The sequence below is a fragment of the Dermacentor silvarum genome, chromosome 6, assembly GCF_013339745.2.
Source record: "Dermacentor silvarum isolate Dsil-2018 chromosome 6, BIME_Dsil_1.4, whole genome shotgun sequence".
NCBI classification, from domain to species: domain Eukaryota; kingdom Metazoa; phylum Arthropoda; class Arachnida; order Ixodida; family Ixodidae; genus Dermacentor; species Dermacentor silvarum.
This window is the reverse complement of record NC_051159.1, coordinates 32,705,083-32,724,849: the sequence shown is the minus strand read 5'-3', so window position 1 is coordinate 32,724,849 and position 19,767 is coordinate 32,705,083. Positions and strand designations below refer to the sequence as shown.

The 19,767-nt window shown below is 45.9% G+C and overlaps 1 protein-coding gene across 3 annotated transcripts in view; it reads right to left on the bottom strand.

The window, feature by feature from the left end:
• The window catches only part of LOC119455390 (spermosin-like), a 32,428-nt gene extending 16,516 nt beyond the window's left edge, over positions 1-15,912 (bottom strand). The window contains exons 1-5 of one of the 3 annotated variants that reach the window (XM_049668736.1): positions 15,461-15,912; positions 6,571-6,690; positions 1,054-1,641; positions 676-1,017; positions 106-176 (exon numbers count right to left, since the gene is read on the bottom strand). In XM_049668736.1, the coding sequence (XP_049524693.1) occupies positions 106-176; positions 676-1,017; positions 1,054-1,641; positions 6,571-6,673 (1,104 nt within the window). In that variant the 5' untranslated portion in view covers positions 6,674-6,690; positions 15,461-15,912. Of the gene's footprint in view, positions 1-105; positions 177-675; positions 1,642-6,570; positions 6,691-15,460 lie in introns of all 3 variants that reach the window. The other 2 variants (XM_049668737.1, XM_037716789.2) reach the window with 2 other exon arrangements.
• Positions 15,913-19,767: the final 3,855 nt, after the last annotated feature.

The window sequence follows — 19,767 nt, the reverse complement described above, 5'->3', positions numbered from 1 at the left end:
GGTGCACCAAAAAAAATTGAAATGCCTCGAAATAGAATAATCGCTCTTTTTCACCGAACTATTAGAACATGAATAACGGAATAAATTAACAACACAATCACTTACCATCCATGTCCAATCATCTGGCTTGGCGATAGTACCACCCACGATCCTTGTCTTGAAGTTTAAGCCGCAAGCTAGAATACAAAAACAAGGTAACTATAGCGTGCAAAATATACAAGATGCAAATGGCATCAGAAAGATAAGGCGAGACACAACACCCTGTCATCTCCTTCCTCGCTGTTGCTATCAACAGCTGAACATGAATGCTGCCTCACTTTTCATCATCATTAATTGACAACCAGGCTCAACCTTAACCGCCCCATCAAGCTCTAAAGACTGCAGCGACAGCCAGTGAAGCAGGCGGCAAACTGGACGGGTGTATGCGTTAAGCTTCCTTTTCAAAGACAGCTCTCGGCGGTTCCCTATTATTTCCTGTAGACGGTTGTGAGAATTAATGACACCACGCGAGAGCGGCACCTTGCACCCTTGCGCAGTAGTCCACGGAGGACGCGTTCTCACTCACAAGTGAGAAGGCTCTCACCAAGCCATCCAAACTGCACATATTCACTACACTTGCTGCCGAAACGGCTGTCCATCGTTGGACGCCTTCCATATGCAAAGAGCTTCACTCACACGTCGCCAGTTGGGCCAATCCAGGTGGCACCGGAGGCAACGGCTTCTGGCGTTCACTAGTCTGCCCGCCGGCAGGCTGGGGCTGGGATGGCGGCTTCTGCGGATGCGCAGAAGCATCATGCGGTTCCGCCTCCTCCTCATCGTCATCCGGGAACTGGAAGGGAGCGTTGGCTGTCGGCGAGTTGTTCGGGGGCTGCACGACGGGAGGCCGCGATGGTGTCGGCTGCACCGGTGGAGGCTGCACTGGCTTTGGCTGTGGTGCGGGACTGGGCTGAGGTTGTGGCTGAGGTTGTGGCTGGGGTTGCCGCTGGGGTTGCGGCTGGGGTTGCGGCTGGGGTTGCGGCTGGGGTTGTACCGGTGGCCGGGGCTGAACTTGAGGCTGGGGCTGCACCGGCTGATTGTTTGGTGGTGCACCACCGTGCCCGTGCACTTGCTCATCGTGCGTTAACGGCTGATCAATGTGGGGGCCGCCGGGACCATCCTCGTAGTCAGGATTCTGGGCGGGCGGCTGGCTGGATGGTTTCTTGCCGATGTTGAGCAGTCCGCTCAGAATGGGAAACAAAGGCTTCCGCGGACTCAGGATATTGCCGAAGAACTCGTCGGGACAGCACACGCCGAGGTGACGATTGCCGATGACGCAAGAGTAACTGAGAAATAGGTCGAAGTTCTCCAGAAACGCGGGAAGCACGCATTCCCTGACGTAACGGCACTTGCCGGGAGTTGTAAGCGGTGTGGTGCATATTTGAAACTGCCTCAGTGCGTTGATGGCAGGTCCAAAGAAGGAGGAGCGCCTTCGCGGGACGTTGAAGTTGTGCTGCGAGCGCTGAAGGTTCTCTAAGAACTGGTTCACGACATTTTTGTCTTGGATGGGCGCTCCATGGGGATGGTCGGCGCCCTGATTTGACTGCTCCTGTTGCCTGGGCTTGCCGGCATCCAGAATAGGCTTGAATAGGGACCCTAGAATTCCTGAGAAAGAAAATGAGCAGGATTGAAATTATCGTCTTAAATACAGTGTGACAAATATACGGCGAAATGCTTTTTTTAAATATGATGCGAGGAAGATAACTTTTTAAATAATCACGACGCAGGCACGTCAAAACGTAATAAGAGTATGAAAAATAGTTATAGATATAATCAATGTTGTTGTCGCAACTTCATTTGATGTTCACACAAACTTCAAAAATATAACGTTTACCTTTTCTTTTTTATCTCTTTAACTCAGTATCCCAATTTCACAGTTAACGTTGTTTCTCGCCAGTCCATACAGTAATATATTCAAGATTTCTAAGTTGCCCTTTCCCTGGGACTTGACCAGTTGATGTAATCACTTGAGCGTTTCCTCTAAAAATCATAAATAGATAAACAAACTGGACAAATGAACCCAAGGGAGAACTTCGCCAGCCAACTTTAGGTTCTCCCAGTCAACCCATATTTTTTGCCTCATGCTGGTTATCGTGCGCCGTTACACTCATATGCCAGAGCCTACATTACCAATGCACTCGATGCAATAACATTATTCACTCCCTAACTTCACCTACATTATTACCGGCTTGCCTTTGGTGGATAAATCATTAAGGGCAAACCATTTGTTTTTATTTTCACCAGTCACTGCACTGTCACCTTTCGCCATACAACGATTTTGTTTTCAATGTGCTTGACGTACAGAGGGATAGGTAAATGGTGTACACCCCTGCTAGCAACACTGCAGCTTTCGAGAGGGTCGCGCGTGTCACTTAGAAAGTAAGCCGCATGCTTCTGCCCCGCGATATTTGCGTCGCTTAAAACCTACTTCGCTATTGTGATCTCATTAAGTAAGAATTCACTGCAAGTGCAATTGGATACGACTCTGTCCGGCCAACTTCGAATTCAATAAATTCGTGAAGGTTTCATGTAGACGAACTAGATTTTATACCAAGAAGTCTCAAGTTTAGTTAACGAACATACTGGTATTTGTGACATATACTGGAGTTCCAGCTAATCTAGACAATCATAAACGAATGTACCGTACAAACGCAACGTGGGCGCTGACATTGCTCAGACACCAACAGACACAAGGTTTTTCATAATTTGGTTAGACGGAACTGTACTTGTCGACTGCAGGAAAATATAAATGGTAACGTAACGCCCACACGCCTCGCTCACTGTTTCCCCAAGAACAAAACAACTGCAGTGCGGCAACCGTGCGGGAAGGTAAAGCTAATGAACCAGAACATCCATAGTATCAAATATTTGCCTCATTCCGATGTCAACGACTCCTCTGCAGCACTATAGGTTTGCTTGCCTTTTCAATTTGCCCAGTCTGTTGCACATCATGATGGCAAGAAATAGCTATTGCACAAACTAGTTTTCCCTGTTCTGAGAAAAGCCTCACACACGCAGTTAACTCCGTTGAATCGACAAACAGTACGGTGCGATGAAAAATGCGAGTCTTAACTCCCATACCTAACAGGTCTTCAAGCAATACGTCATAGGTCTTAGTATTGCTAATATTTCATGCGGAGAAGAGAATTTCCACACAATTACGTACAACTTCATGTCTTTCCAGGGCCATCAGATTATCCGAAAAGAAATATTGCGCATTTTGCTTGTGTTTCTTCGTGATAGTAGAGGACGTTCCGCTGTGTGTTGCCACACTATACCAGCCTGAAACATGCGCTACAGGCGCGGCAAATGCCTGTTGCGACTGCCAGGCTAATCCCACCTGTTCCACGACCACTAACGACAGCGTCACCATCACCAGCAGTGAAATCCGACCGACAACAACCTGAAGAGTCGTGATCGAGTGCGGTACCGTATGTCAGTATGTATACAAGCGACAAGGAACGGAGTTGAAAATACTGCAGGGATGGTTTGAACACGATGGTTGCTGGGTGTTCCTCAGAAAACATCCACGAGTGCACACATAGATACTGAGAAAAACTAGTCGCGGAAATCGAAGAAAGGTACCATTTGCATCTTGTCTTTACATCCCAGAAACATTAACAACACTTGCTATTTGGGAAGTCAAAGAATATTGTACAATTTTGGGTCCGCTCGTTTCAACAAAACTGTGCAAGCAGAACTAGAGCACTGCACGGGCTCGGGCTTACCCGAAAGCCCGGGCCCGGCCCGGCCCATGGGCCGGGCCGGGCCGGGTTGAGGAGTTTTTTCACGGGCTCGGGCCGGGCTCGGGCACGGCGTGTGCTTTTTGACCCGGGCCCGGGCCGGGCTCGGGTTTTTTGACGCGGGCCCGGGCCGGGCTCGGGCTTTCTGCGAGTTATTCTCGGGCTTCTCAACTCTGAAAAACATGTATTTCTCGGTCTCGGGCCGGGTTCGGGCCGGTTTCAAGTCGGGCTCGGGCCGGGCTCGGGCTTAAGGTAAAGGGGTGGCGGGCCGGGCCGGGCGGGTAACGTAGATTATTTCCGGGCCCGGGCCCGGCCCGGGTCTCGCCATAAAAGTTTTGATCGGGCTCGGGCGGGCCGCCCAATGTGAAAACGGGCCCGGGCCGGGCCCGGGCCGCAAAAATCGGCCAGTGCAGTGCTCTAAGCAGAACAGTCTTCTGTTTCCTAGAACGCGTGTTCTTGGGCTAATTGGTCAGGGTTTATAGTGAAAACAACTCAAAATGTGCGTGTTTTTATTTTTCCGTGCTACGCTGGCATTGTTTTCAATATGGAAACTTTTTTGATTTGCCCTTTAATTTTGTTTAAACGGAATGTGCCACATTTTTATGCGCGAGAAGGATGAAGGCTGCCGGAAGATTATTCTAGTGGCACTGAGGATGGAAATCGCGCCTGCTTCGCTGGGCTTGTCTGGAAAAGGTTGTGAATACAGAATAGTGTCACATACTGAGACAGGCAAGGCTTGCGATTTGCCTTTGCGGAAAACGTAACGGAGCAGTAGCAGTAGCCGCATCGTAGCCCGTAAGCATGCAAGACTCGCCGGGACTCATTTCGCCGTGCATGGATTCCTAATGTACCTCTCACGCGCGTCTGAGCGCTTGTACGTGGTGTCAACCGCCCACCCTTGCGCCAGCTCGCTGTGAGCCAGGTTTTTCCCAGCCATGAAGGTCACGTGTGAAACACGAGCTTTGAGGCTCTCAGTGAATCACGGCATGCACTGCTGATGCTTGCCATCGACCTAATGCTTAGAAGAACAGAGAAGCTCTCGAGGGCAACGGCAACTTGCGAGCCAAATCTTTCTGCTTTCTTTTTTCTTCTCGTTTCGTTTTACCATCGTAGCTCTCGACATGGCAATGTGCCCATCCGTGGATCACGCAATAAACTAGTTACCTTGTAAAACCTTGATAGTTACTTGAGGTATAGGGAAATGTAATGGTTCATTCGCTGCTAGTAACCGTCGTGACGCACTAATATATAGTAGCGATGATAACTTGTTGTTAACCTTAACCATTGCTTTCATCCTGCTATCCCCTGTATTCTAACGAAAATCTCAGTAACGCAAATTGCTCATAGAAAGACACACTAAATATACCACACGCAAAATATATTCTGATGAAACTTTAGAAAAATCATACGCCGCTACGCAAGCAAAATCTCGACGCCAAGACTAACAGTAGATTGTTTCCCGCCATACAATGAAAAATGCGAGAAATAGCATTGAACCACAAAATTAAGTCGTTGCGAACGACAAGGTAGGGAATGTCTGCAGCTACTAAATGACGCACTGATTCTATTTCGGCGGCCCCTACTTCTTTTCCTAAAAATAAAATGAAATAAATAATTAAATACTTTTGCACGCAACGTGATTGCTCTTGTTGACTACTTGAAGTATTTCAATTGAGCGTTTGTGCCGAAGAAACATTGTTCTGTGTTCCTTGTGAATGCGATCATCATTGTCAAGACTGAGTGCTACTAATGTATAGCTGTCGTGTATTCGCGTTTGTTTGTGTTTGTATGTACACGTGCATGTGCGAGTGTGCTTGTGTGTGATGTGCGTATTTGCTGGTGTGTTTGATTGTATGTATGTATGTGCGTCTGTGCGTGCGCGGGCGCGCACGCGTGTGTGCATGTGTTCGTGTGGGCGCGCACGCGTCATGTCCCCGCCTCCCTCGGTGTTGGAAAATATTCTGTCCTATTCGCTTGTATACCATTTTGTTACAATTTGTTGAACTTAGTGTTTTCAACGGGTTCGGAGATTTAGTTATCGGAAGAATGAGTTATATGCGGTGAAATAACTTCGCTCTAAGATGAAGTGGGTTATACTTCGAGTAGATAACCAGACACAGAACATTTTTCTGTCTTCATGTAGCTTAGTGTACAGTAAACAATATTCGCCACATGAGGAGACAACAAGAGAAAACATTTATGATGAGTATTTCAGTGGACACTTGGGTGGAAGTGTCGTGTTCTAAAATCAGTCTCTGCGGCTGACTGCTTCCCCTGCACGCCAGGATTCTGGATACAAATAGCTGTAAATCGTATTATTCAGCCCACTTCATGAATCTTATTCTTTTTCTTCTCCAGCGTTATTCGGCAGGATAATGTATCTTTTTGGGCATGATATTGCCCATGAAGGATTTTATAAACCATAGCAAACATAAACATTAATAAAGGGATTTATCTCACAGTAAGACTGTAATAAAATTTAGTTGAAGCAGACTTTCATTCATGTTTTTGTAGAACTATCTGAATCTGAAGTTATCTCAACAACCAGAACGGGCAATGTTAGCATGTGCTTGTGTTTGCTGCTTCGGAGTATGCACATAAATTGCGAAGCAAGTATCCCTCAGCAACAGATATGCTCCTGAATTGGCAGGTATGACGATGCAACGGTGTGCTCCAAGTCCAGTTGGTTGGCACTGAAGTTTATTTAATCATAATTACCCAATTAACCAAGCTTATATTGTCACCCCTCTACTGTGCGTTAATAACGTGTGGGTATGACTTTAGTGCTTACCTTGCCTCTTGTTTCGCACAAGAACGGTCGTGTTGTCGGCAGTGACAGCAGTTGTGCTCGCAAGGGAGATCACTACCAGTGCGCCCAGTAGCCCGGTGCGCATGCTCGTTGCTCTGATACCTGCACGTTTAAAACAGAAACCATGCTTTGGTCCGACACATCGATCCTACGGGGCAAATTGGGAAGATTCTGCAATAGAGCTTCCATCCGATGCCAGTTGGTGCTCTTTTCTCATTGCAGTTCCAGTGAGTCAATTTCGATAGTAACTACCGAAACAGCACATAACGAGAATGTTGCGCATGTTCGTGTTATACAGGAAAAACGTCAATTTGACAGGCGTCCGCGCACACAAACCCACACACACGTACGCACACACACGCAAACACGCACATACACGCAAACGCACACACACACACGCACACACACACACACACACGCACACGCACACACACACACACACACACACACACACACACACACACACACACACACACACACACACACACACAGACACGCACGCTCACGCACATTCCAAAATGCTTCTTTTTGCGTGTACTTATCGATGTATATTGAGCATGAAAAAGCAGCCCTATATGTGCTTTGCTAAAATAAATATTCGTGCGCATTGAAAAATTCTTGAAAATTAACATGATTCGTGCTGTAAAAATGCATTCAAATTTTGCTAATGCATGTACGTACAGTGTGAGACATGTATTTTCACATATTTGGCTCAGGTCGTGGTGGAGGAATACAATTTATTTATAGAAGTGAGAATCATTTGATGTCGTCGGCGCTGGGAAGCCGTGGCCCTGAGCCGATAGCTTTGCTCTAGTAACCAAACAATGCTACTTCATATTAACATACTGAACATTTTCCAGCCGTCCGCTGGTAATTATTGTCGGCAAGAAAATAAAGGAAACTACGAGTGCCTTCATGCTGATCTGAAAGAAATGTTAGAAGCAGTAGCCTTTTATAAGAACTGCGTTCACACCTCGATTCACCTTTCATTGCCCTATGTACACGGGTGTTGACGAAGCAAGCTACCGGTGTGACAAGTGGTGTGACAAGCGGTGTGACGGTGCTTGTGATTTTCTTTACGCTTGCGCCCTCCACTGTGTGCTTCCAAAGAGCGCGTGCGTGAGTCTGTTAGCACGCTGGACGCTGAGCGTGCGCTGTCTTTCAAAGCTTGCTCCTTCTGCCCAGACGATTCTCTCCGCGTGTGTGTTTGTGTCGGGTACACTTCCTGCTGCTACAACTCCTGTGCCGACAATGATAGCATAATCTTACCTCCGCTGACCTTGTGAAAGCTAGGCGCTGTACCATTGTGCCATGTCTGAAGGTGCCGACTTGCTAGCCTATGTATATTAGTTTTAAACATCAAGTTCACTTACTTTTAATACAGAAACGAGAGCAAGCGCAAACGGCTTCTAGGCTTGACAAATGCTCATGCTCCTGTTCAAGTTCATTTATGTAGTACAGGGTTTTGACCTCGCATAATACATCACATCAAGGTAACAGAATGAAACAGAGCAACGGAAATGCAAACATCATGCTATATACAAAAGATACACAATTTCACCACAATTTTAAAGAAACAATTGGTAAAATACAACGAACAAATTAACAGCGTTTCATATAATGAAACCTATAATTTCAATAACTATACGCATATCAAGCCGCTGAAAAAAAAGCATATAATCTAATACCTTGCATACTCAAATTTTATTGGTGCTCTTTATTGCATACTGAAGTCATTCACCGTCTTCGTCTCTCTCTCTTCTTTCTATTCTGCAGTTTCCTTCCTTCAGCGTAGGTTAGCCAACCAGACGCATTCCTGGTTAATATTCTTGCCTGTTCTCTCTCTTCTTCGGCAGCGCACGCTCGTTCTCGCATTCTTTGTCTTCTGTTTTCTACGGGCGTCGTTATGGCTTGTTCTATGCCCTATACGCAAAAGACCAAGCATGACGCTGCAACTCGTTTCTGCACGGTGCCGCCTAGAAAAGGACAGAGTCGAAAGCTGGTTTTTCAAGGTGAAATCCTCCGTGTTATTCATAGTTTCACCTTGGCCTGCGGCCACTGCGGCTTCGCGACGAGGGATAACAATCAACGCGCTTTCAAGGACCATCCTCACGCTGCCGTATGTGCTCCCCGATTGTTATGACTTGTTGGACGCGTGCACGAAGCCGCTTCGCTTGCTCAAAGCAGTGAAGCGCGTTGTCGCACGTGTTTCGGTAGTTAAGGACGAGAAGATGCGCACGAGAACAGGAACTTGTTGTCACGTAAACTAGCGTTCCCTATAGGTCGTTTATAAATGGTGGCTGCGTGCGCCGCCACTTAAGAGAAGAAACGCCATGTGTTGTTTTTGTGCAGAGTGGCACTTAATTCACGTGCAACAGCAAAAATAAAAAAAAAAACGAAAAAAAAACGGTCTGTCGTTGGAAAACTGGCCGCTGCACGAGGAGTTGGGCAGAACAGTTAAGTCTCCACATTAATACGTCAAGGTCGTAATGTGTAAGTAAGCTACTTGAATTAGTTCTCGTATATTGTTTATCCCCGTGCTGAACACGAGGGGAGTGCTAAATACATAAAAACAAAAAGGAACGCAGACGTTCAGCGTCAGAAACGGACTACTACCGACCTCTGCACAATGCAGTGTTCACCCAGTGAGCCAGCCTCAAAACCGTAGAATTCTTTAAGCATGTGGAAGATGTGCAAGAGGAGAAAAAGACGAAGCTGTTTACTGAAGTAAAGCCCTGGAAATGTGATATGTTGTAGTCATTTAGCCATGAAGGGACATCTTGGTGATACTACCAGCCTAATTCATTTCACGGCAAGCGCATACCCGTCGTAATTATTATGTTCCTCTCCTCTCTCTTTACTACACTCGCGTGCGCCGAGCACCTGCCTGCTGCGGTAAAACGCCAGGGCGGGCGACTTGCCAAAGTGCCCGATGCACTTCGCCTAAGGCACGTTACACTCCGATGCTAACACCGGAAGCGAGCTGGCTACGCATTATCTGAATGCATTCCCCGTTTCCGTAGCAGCATGGTTGCTGCTTCGCAGCACCCATGCTGCTTCGAAAGAGAAACAAACATTTTGGTGGAATCTGCATCATTCGGCGAACATTGTGATTCCTCACGTAGCCTTGTTTCGCCATCACGGCCGAAGTTATCTATACCAACCGCTATGGACGCTCCAGAGCGATGCGTTACTGTGTCGCGTGCGGTTGGAAATAGCTTCCGTACACAACACTCGTTCCTCCTCGAAATATCTAAATTACCGCATGCATGCTCGTTAACACAGAATGTGAAGAGGTTATACAGCACCCCCTCAGTGAACACTGAGAGGGTGCTGATCAAATACCAGTCCTTCATCACTGCATTAATCCTGAGTACTACAGGTCTTTAGAGAAACAGCTGTTGTGGGACTTCCCCAGATAAATTCACGTCGTTGGTGCCGAGTTGTTCAAGCGCCTTGTGGCGTTTATTGCCGGAATTTGATGCTACATTGAAAAAAAAAAGCTTCATGAAAGCTCATAATCTAGATTTGAGTTTTTTGCGTTAACAATCTTGGCTAAAATAAATACACGACGGTGAAATACTTTGTCAGTATTCGTCAGCGCTTTTCAAGTAATTTTACAATGCTGCAACTTCATTTCTCGTGTTTGCTCGTTGAAAGATACTACGAGAGAAGAGTACCAGGACACATGAGCAACAACAACGGCTGTTTAAGATGGGATTCAGGCAAGAGGTAATCGCATGGTATCTCCGTGGTGGCTATTGTTCAGAGTGCGCAATGAGTCAGCAGATGCCGCTGCATGAGTGCTCCGTTTATTTGAAGAACCTTCCTCCGGTGCCGCCAAAGGTAACCGTACGCGCTTTAACCTATTGAAAGTGACATCGTATCGGACATGTTCGCTGTCTGTAAAATGCCAGACTGAGTCAGCGCCACGGGCTCACGTGTCCTGTCCAAAGGCTCCCCACAAATTTTACACCTCCAAAATGAAGATAATAGCTCAATTTAGGTTTCTTGGCTCATTTGTAGTAGGCAATGTAGAAGAGAAATGACCAATGACAGGACGCAATAATTCTAAGAATGTTCAAGAGTTCTTTCTGACATGGTATCATCAAAGCTGAAAGGCCAAGTTTGAAAGACGGTGTTAAATGCATCAATAACGCATTAAACGAAAAGTTTCCCCATAAAGATGGCTGGCTTTGAGATTATACACTACTATACTATGGCCCTATCGTGGCTGTCAAGTAAGTAAGATGGGCCATAGTCGGCTACAGCATTGTATAATATTATTTTAAGGGCAAAGTTCAGACAGGAGACAGCAAGATGCACTGGACAGACGCCGAGTCCAAGTGGTTACAAAGAAGGATAGGTTGGATAATATAATGGTGGACAGAGGTTTCAAATCCAACGCTTGCTCGTCTCCCAATTGCGGAAAGAAGTGAGGTTTACTGGCAAATGTCAATAGTCTTTTTATTTACTCACTCTGTAGCTGAAAATTGCACACAAAAGCTTTTATTCCTGCTGCCATTCGCAGAGATGGCTTGAAGACCAGAAGGTCGAAGATTGTATTCGTTACTAAGACTCTGAAAAATGGCTACTCCATTCACGAGGGTATGAATCGCGGGCCATTTGTTGTATGCTAGTGCATAAAAGACATTTTTCACCGTAACTGGTGACGTCAGCGGCATCTACAACTGAATGTAATTTATCAGTTGCTTCATACAGTAAGCGCAAGAAATCCTGGAAATTATGGGACTGGCGTTGAAGCAGGCACCCCATTTATTTAACTCACTACCGAAATAAACCGTGCAACGTGTTCATGCAGCAGAGCTAATCAGCGCTGCATTCAGTGCCTGAATCTGCAGCAAACTCTAAATTCAGCCGTAATGATTCAAAGCAAACAGCAAATTGAAATGTTTGCACTGCATAAAGTATAAAAATGAATGCACAATCACAAGCTAAAATAGGAACGTTGCCTTTTAATTTATTTCACATTCACTCTATAAAACCTGCGTTAAGAAATAGAAGGGAGTGGCAAGAGAAAGAAAAAAGAGGACAGGAGAGGGGGGGACGGGAGAGGTGAGGGTCGGTAACATGCCGAGCACCCAGTAAGCCGAGTGACGCCACTGCCGCTACTCTTCAGCGTTCTTATGGTAATAACTCTTTGAGCATACCGTGCGCATCCCGCATCCTGGAGCGGAGTTCATTTTTTAAAGTTTTATGAGTTTCATTGCATGGCTATTTGCAACATTATACTCGTAAGAGCCACAAAGCGTATATAAGCGAAAACCGAAATGCCATAAATACGAACATAGCTTACTTAGTTAGTGGTCCCAAGCTGTGCAAGCTTCGGAAAATTCTCACGGCAATATTGAGTGATTAGTGCAGCATTTGAGGTTTAAGTCTTCTCGCAATCTGGTGTCACGTGTGTCGGTTGCGTTTCGCACTTCGACTTCTCTTGCCTTCGCGTATGTTTAAGCTCACAGAAAGTCTGGACGATAATATAAATGAGAACTTTATCCGAATTCGCAGGACGTTCTGTCACAACTACGCTAAAACAACGCGAGCGCAAAGGTATAAATTTCACCTAAAATTAACAAAGCCCAAACTACAACATGAGAAGTATTTTACGGCACCGGCTTAGAGCGCCAATAATAGGTTGATTTCGTGCCCAGAATGACAACTTATCATAGACTTCAAAGCCCACACGCATTATGTATGCACAAGATCTTATAACTATTTGTCCAACCAAAGTGGAAGCTTTAACGTCAGAGTGTAGTTGATTGTGCGTGATCTTTGTAATGCGCGAGAAGTGATGGGAACTCAGGAACTAAGGGGATTGATTCCAAGGATTGCATGAAAGATGTGAACTTCTTCACTTACGTACTGTCTTTAGCAGAGATACAAAATAGCATACTCAGTGTCTATTAAAGTCACACAGTCTTTCTTCAGAGGTGGTTTCATGTTTATTAAGCTTATAAAAGCGTTTACGTAAAATTACGGAGTAAAAAGAGATTAGTTCAAGAAGACATGAAGGCTAAACTATCCTTGAAATGTTACCGAAACGCTTGAATAATTATGACTCACCTAACCAGCGTAGCGAGAGCGTTTACCCGCCGATAGATTTGTTGCAAGGAAAATAAACTGCAACGATGTTAAACGCTTTCCGATCCTGTTTAATAAAACCGATCACGCGCGCAAGTGCATGTCCTTGTAACTTCGTAACTTCGTAAGCAACTTCGTAAGTAACTTTGTTGTAACGTTGTAACCTCGTAAGTAAACCAAAAATGAGAGGGGGCATCGGGTACATTTCACGTTATTAGAACAGCTTATGGGACACAATAAATAGTTAGCTAGATAGGCTACAGAACCATACCAACGCCACCTCTGCTGCCAATCTCTTTTTTCTCTCGATTTTCCGCACCCTTTTTGCTGTTTGTGCTCTAAGCAGCCAGCGTCGTATCAGTTAAGCACCGAGTTTTCCGACATTGCAATTACTCCGGCATAGTTGAACGAACCCCGCCTTCCGTTATATTTCGTTTAGATTGTTATTTGAATTTTCTGAAGGCAAGTTGTGTACTGTCAGGCCGGAAGCAGACGCGGACGCTGCTAATGTGTTGATACTCGAGTCCGTGTAACACGACAAGGTCCACTCATCAATGGAGGGTTTCTATCTGCACAACTATTTATAGTTTTTGAATGATAATAAAGCACGTTAGCGCGAGTTCTCCATGGCTTCGTAAAAATAGAAATGGACGTTACAAGCCTTAGCCTTGCTCATCGAATAAATGCTTGGCTGCAATCAACACCAATCCAGTCCGGGGCTCGTCTTGTGCTGTTATTCATACCACTTTATCGACATGTGCATATTGGTTGTGTAAAGTTCAATGTACGGTCAATGTGCTCTTCGCATTAGCGCAACTTTCGTGTTTATGTAAGCAGCTTCTGTTCGCTCTCACTCTCTCTCGCTCTTTCTATATATATAGTTTTCTGCCTTTCTATACACTTAAAGGATAGTCTGGCGTAACGCACAATTAATTATTCGCGCTTTGTGTGCACGCCTTGCCGTATATTTATCTTGTGTGCCGAGTAATTCAGCATTACTAGTCACGCATCTACTTCACCCTATTTTTATACAAAACGTACACCATTTGTCAGAGTGGAGCGTCTTTGGGCACTCTGTGTGTGTGAGAAAGAGAAAGAGGGAATAAAATGCAGTGGAGGGCAATCAAAGAGGTGCACGTTCGGTTTGTTACCCTGAGCAAGGGGAAGGGGGTTATATGATGGAAAGAAAGAAAGGAGAGGTGCGCGCATGCAAATGTTCACATAGAGATTACGGGATGTCACTGGAGCTTTCAAAACACGCCTCCGGAGAAACACAAGTACGAGGAAACCCCTTGTTACGCCTGACATCTCGGTGACAGATAGCTCCTTAGTGACCTTGCTGCAAGAGGTCAAAATTTTCGAGCGTCATCTAGTGCAGCAGCTGTCAAGAGCGACGTGAATGGTCCGAAACTGGGCAACTTGGGCCGGGCTTTCAAGGAATACTCGCGCACAATCAAATTTTTAAGAGAGTAAGTTTTTTTTTTAGTTTCTTTTGTACACTCCGCTGCTTTTGAGCCTAACGCGATGTTCGGTATGGTTAAGAACGGAATGCGGTGTATTTGCATCAAGAATGATATCGAGTCCAATGAGAGCAAGTAAAACAATGTGAGAATAAAATTAATGCGCGGTACCAAATTTAATTTGATTTCTGTCGTTGAGCACATACATTCCCATCTCTGTTGTCTCGTTTTCGAATACAAACGTCAAGATATTTAATCAGTTAAGAAACAGTGCATGTAATTGCGTTCTACCCGACAGCCGCAGTGATGTTCTATAATTTCACTCACCGAAAATCACTTACGTCTTTCTGTTGCTAATTTTACTCTCGCCAAACTCATCATAATAAATTATTGTAGCGCATTTCAAACACTCTGAAGCGAAGTACTTCAGTTTTGATTATTGTTTTCATTTTTTTCTTCTTCTTCTGTGAAACCAAGCCTGTAGCGCACGCGTTACGAGAGTTCGTCCTTCGAGATTCAACTGCTGCCACGGCTCGGAGAGACGGAAACGAGCGGGAGGCGTGTTCGCGTAAAGCGCAGGGAGGCTTGTACGTTAGCGTTTTTCCTTCATGTTTGTTGTGCAAGTGCTCTCCGTAGCTTCCTCGTAAAACCCGGCCCCACTCTGCTGCTACAGATACCCGATCGATTGTTCTGGTGTATCGCGGCAAAAGTTGCACCTCGCGAACCTTTTGACACCAGCCTCGCCGTTCTAGAGCAGGCGCTTTGCACATGACACCCCTACCTGACAGGATCAACAAAGGCTTATCGAGGGATACCTCACATTGAGTCAGTGTTTCTAAAAAAAAGAGGATTACTTTACTTTATCACAGCAATGTTTCGACAGCTTCCCTTGTCGAACTGTTGGCTGCAAGCTGAGGCTCCCATTGCTCGGACGCTGTTGAATATTTCAATCATTCATTTCCTTTGAATAACTGCCTAGCCACTTTATAGGTCTTATATGCGCGATGTCACCACCACAATGACTGGCAGTCGTCTTACTAGGTACCGTTTAAAAACTACCTGCGAATCGCATATCGATCAAACGGGATGCACTTATTCCAAACGCCCTGCGAGCAGCTGATAGGGAACTGATACGCAAAAGCCTTGTGCGACGTGAACTCCTCGAGCCAATGAAAACGGAAACCTCTCCAGAAGAACGTTGCGGGTATTGAAGGTGCCGGCCTTCCATTTCAACTGAGATGAATGTAGAATCGTACGCTTTTCAATGTCATTGCGGTCACACGCCCGTGTGTATATATGCTGTCACTCACCTCCTGTCGTGAAAGTTAATCCTGGAGACGCACGGCTCTTCTCAACACACGGTGCATCAACGGAGGCCTGACACGGTGCTCCGGTCCAGTTGCCGAGCTCGGCTTCGACTCTTTTTGGCGCGTGTGCGCTCTCTCGCAAGGAGCGTTAAAAAATCGCGCGTACACCGCGAGCGACCGGCGGTTTCCCCCGATGTGGGAGTTGCGAAATGTTGTCTAGCGATTTCTCGGCGTCGTCGTCGTCAAGGGGGCAGCTTCTGCGAAGCCATGACTCCCCCTCAGCCGGAAAAGAAAGAGTGAAAACTGAAGCCGCTAGAGGTGGCAGATTAACTCGCAAAACACGCTCGCTCGCTTTTCCCATGGCGTAACGCGGCCTGGCTGACGATGCCGCCAGGGGCGGACCTTCGGCGTTTTTTCCTCCCTCGCCGAGACTACTCATCTCTTTCTGTGCCACGGCCACGTACCGACTTTCACTTGTTGACTCCTAGTTTGATGCTTTTTTTTTCTCTCTCCCATTTTCCTTAGTTTCCATCTCCAGGTTGGCTCCGCTGGCTTTCACGCGTCTGCGCCCTTCGCGACACCGCCACCGGGTTGCGCGTGGTGCCAGCCAGAGGGATCCCGCGTTGCCACTGCCGCAACATGGCGGCGCTTCTGACGTCACGAGGCGCGTTTACCGGATTCTTGCACGCGCCGCAGCAGTGCAGCGAAAGCGCGACGGACTGCGCGTTAACGTGACGAACTCCTCGCCCACCGTTCGGGGTCACGTTATTGAACTGCTTCCCGCTGCGCAACGGGTTTATCCCGAGCTGGACCAGTCTACGGAGCACACTGTAATGGTCAATTCCGCGCTCCTCGGCGTCCGTCGGATATGTGCTGCAGCCATACGAAAATATTCTAAGGTCACTTCTAACGCAGGCGAAATCTCTTGCTTCGGTTTTCGCTCCCTCTCACGTGTTTGCCCTCTCACACGTTTCCCATCTCTCTGCTTCTCCTTGATAGGTCCTCCTTCAGCGGGGTGACGTTCTGTTTAGACGGTGTGAGTTATTCGTATCTCCCGTGGTTTCCCTCTTGTGCAAACTAAAAGCTGCCACAATTGTTACAACCGCGAATGCAGATGGGGAATAAGCTGCGAGCAAAAGTTCATCTGCCCGGTGTTGTTGTTTACTAAACGCGACGCTTTTGCTAGTAACTGGCTTGCTCTGCTTGGTTTCTTTCACCATTATAAAAGCAGCACGCCAGTCTCGTGTGTCTCAGAGCGTTTGCACTGAACGATGCCGTCAAGGTAATTAGCAGAGCCTTTTAGGACAGTTAGAGATTTAATAATGGGAGCATTCTTATTGAGAGTGGCCTTGACTGCGACATGTCTCTATGTGTGAGAACGAAGCACCTAGGAAAAGAAAACAACAATCTCGCCGCATTAACTGCAATACACTGCACTTCAGGTAAATCACTCTTGCTTTGCGGTTACGTAGGATGGAGCAGTGCATTTTTAGCCATTTTTCTTTCTGTGAAATGGAAGAGCACTAGATTAGAGCAATCCAAACACGGTTTATTTTGTTATTATTATATAATAATACAGCTTATTTATTACTATTTTGTAAACGAATAATTAATAAAAAAACTCGTCCAATTCAGCAAAGTACACCGAAATCCGCTCAAGCTTTGTTATAACAAACTAATAATTGCTAATACACTTTACGTTTTGATCCAATTTAACAGAAGGTCATTTGCACAGGTGCGATAGTTATCACCTGATGCTTCTGCTCAGGGAAATCTTACGCGTACTGCTTTATCACTGATTTATACCAACATCAGAAATACCTTTCCAAAACGCGACCCTCTTTCACATATAGCCGAAACACCCGATTGTAACCTTATCATCTTAAGTGAAACCTGGCTGAATTAATCAGTTCCCGATACTGATTTGGCTTCTTGTTTTCCCCATTTTCGTATGTTCCATAGTGACCGACTGAAAAAACGTGGCGGTGGCATTCTGTTAGCCGCTTATAACAAACAGCCTTCTGGGCCGGTATTTTGTAGCGACGCCTTTTCGGTGCTAATGCCTTTTCGCGCTTATCGCGCTTGGTCAGTGGTCAGAGCGACGGTCCGCTCGCGTTAACAACGGGATCAGCCGGCCGTGAGCGGTGGATGATAAGACTAGTATAGAATAAGTCATAAGGCATCGCTACAAAATACCCGCCCTGTGTTCCACCATCAAAGTCACCTCTCCCTTAGGAATATTTTTCGTACGCTGCTACGCGTCTTACCCACCGATTATAATTGCTGTGTGTTAGCGCCCACTGGACGCCGATGTAACCTTTATTAGTCATTTCAACGACGCTCTCCATTCCGTTACGACAGGATATAATAACGCTACGATAATATTACTCGGTGACTAACTTTCCAGGCATATCATGGGGCGTTATAACGTAATATGATTACAAACTGTTTTGATTCCAATTTCTGCAATCAGCCTCCATGATTGGTTAAAACATTTTCAGGCCACTCCCAACTTCGCCTGTCGGTCACGCGACGTCACGAAAACCGCGATAGCTCCCCATCTGATATAACGTGTACACACTGATTATGCATGATTAAACCGCACAAAAGAAAAATAATCATTCCTGATTCGACGCCTTTTCACCACCAGCCCTCTGCTCTTGGTCCAATGTTTTCTGGCTACGCCCACTTCGCCTGTCTGTCACGCGACCTCACAAAACCGCGAAAACTCACCACGTCAAAGTGACGTGTACGCGAAAAAAAAATACATTAATGCCGAACAAAACTGAAAAACTTTCTGAATAGCCACAGTCTGCCCCGTTCCGATAGGAATAGAAGATAGCTGCCCGCCGATCGCTCAGGCCCTCGCTACTCGCACCTACCGGTGAGCATGTATTTATTTGCGCATGATAAACCTTTTTGCGTGGCAGTAAAACGTTATCGAGCCCTTTCGGCATGCATACGACATCGCTCTGCCAACTCTTCCTTGCTGAAGCGTCGCTTATTTGGTTAAATAACTCAATAAACGTCAATAAAGACTTTATTGTGTTCAATCAGTTTTGGTTTCATTTTGGAGTTATTTCCGTTTCTGACAGAAGCAAGGCCGTACTCCTAACAACTGTTAAAGGTTTCATTTGGCGGGATAAATTAAACTAGCGTTAGAAAAAAAATTATTGCCAATTTTTTTTATTCGTGCCACAAATTCTGCACACGTATACGTCAGTGTCAAATGATGAATTACAAAGTATTTTTCACGACCAGTATTTGGGCTGTCATCATCATCATCATCAGCCTATATTTAGGTCCACTGCATGACGAAGGTCGCTCCTTGTGATCTCCAATTACCCCTGTCTTGCGCTAGCTCATTTCAGCTTGGCTCTTCAAATTTCCTAACTTCATCACCCCACCTGCCATCCTCGACTGCGCTTCCCTTCTCTTGGCACCTATTCTGTACCTCTAATGTCCACCCGTTATCTACCGTACGCATTACATGGCCTGCCCAGTTGCATTTCTTTCTCTTAATGTCAGCAGGAATATCGGCTATCCCCGTTTCCTCTCTGATCCACACCACTCACTTCCTATCTCTTAACGTTAGACCTAACATTTTTAGTTCCATCGCTCCTTGTGCGGTCCTTAACTTGTTCTCGAGCTTCTTTGTTAACGTCCAAGTTTCTGCCACATATGTTAGCACCGGTAAAATGCAATGATTGTACACTTTTCTTATTTAATGACAGTGGTAAGCTCCCAGACAGGGTATAGCAATGCCTGCCGTATGCACTCCAGCCCAATTTTATTCTTCTGTAAGTTTCCTTATCTTGATCAGGGTCCTCTGTGAGTAATTAACCTAGATAAACGTACTACTTTACAGACTCTAGAGGCTGACTGGCGATCCTGAATTCTTGTTCCCTTGCCAGGCCATTGAACATTATCTTTGTCTTCTGCATATCAATCTTCAACCCCACTCTTACACTTTCTCGGTTAAGGTCCTCAATCATTTGTTGTAATTCGTCCCCGTTGTTGCTGAATAGGACAGTGTCATCTGCAAATCGAAGGTTGCTGAGATATTCGCCGTTGATCCTCACTCCTAGGTCTTCCCAGTCTAAGAGCTTGAATACTTCTTCTAAGGATGCAGTGAATAGCATTGGAGAGATTGTGTCTCCTTGCCTGACCCCTTTCTTGATAGGTAACTTTTACTTTTCTTGCGGAGAACCAATCGAGCTGTGTTGACCGTCTATTCAGTTTATCGGACCCGAGACTTCTAGACACAATGTACATCAATGGCAATAGAGTTGCTCAGAAGCCTCTCCATG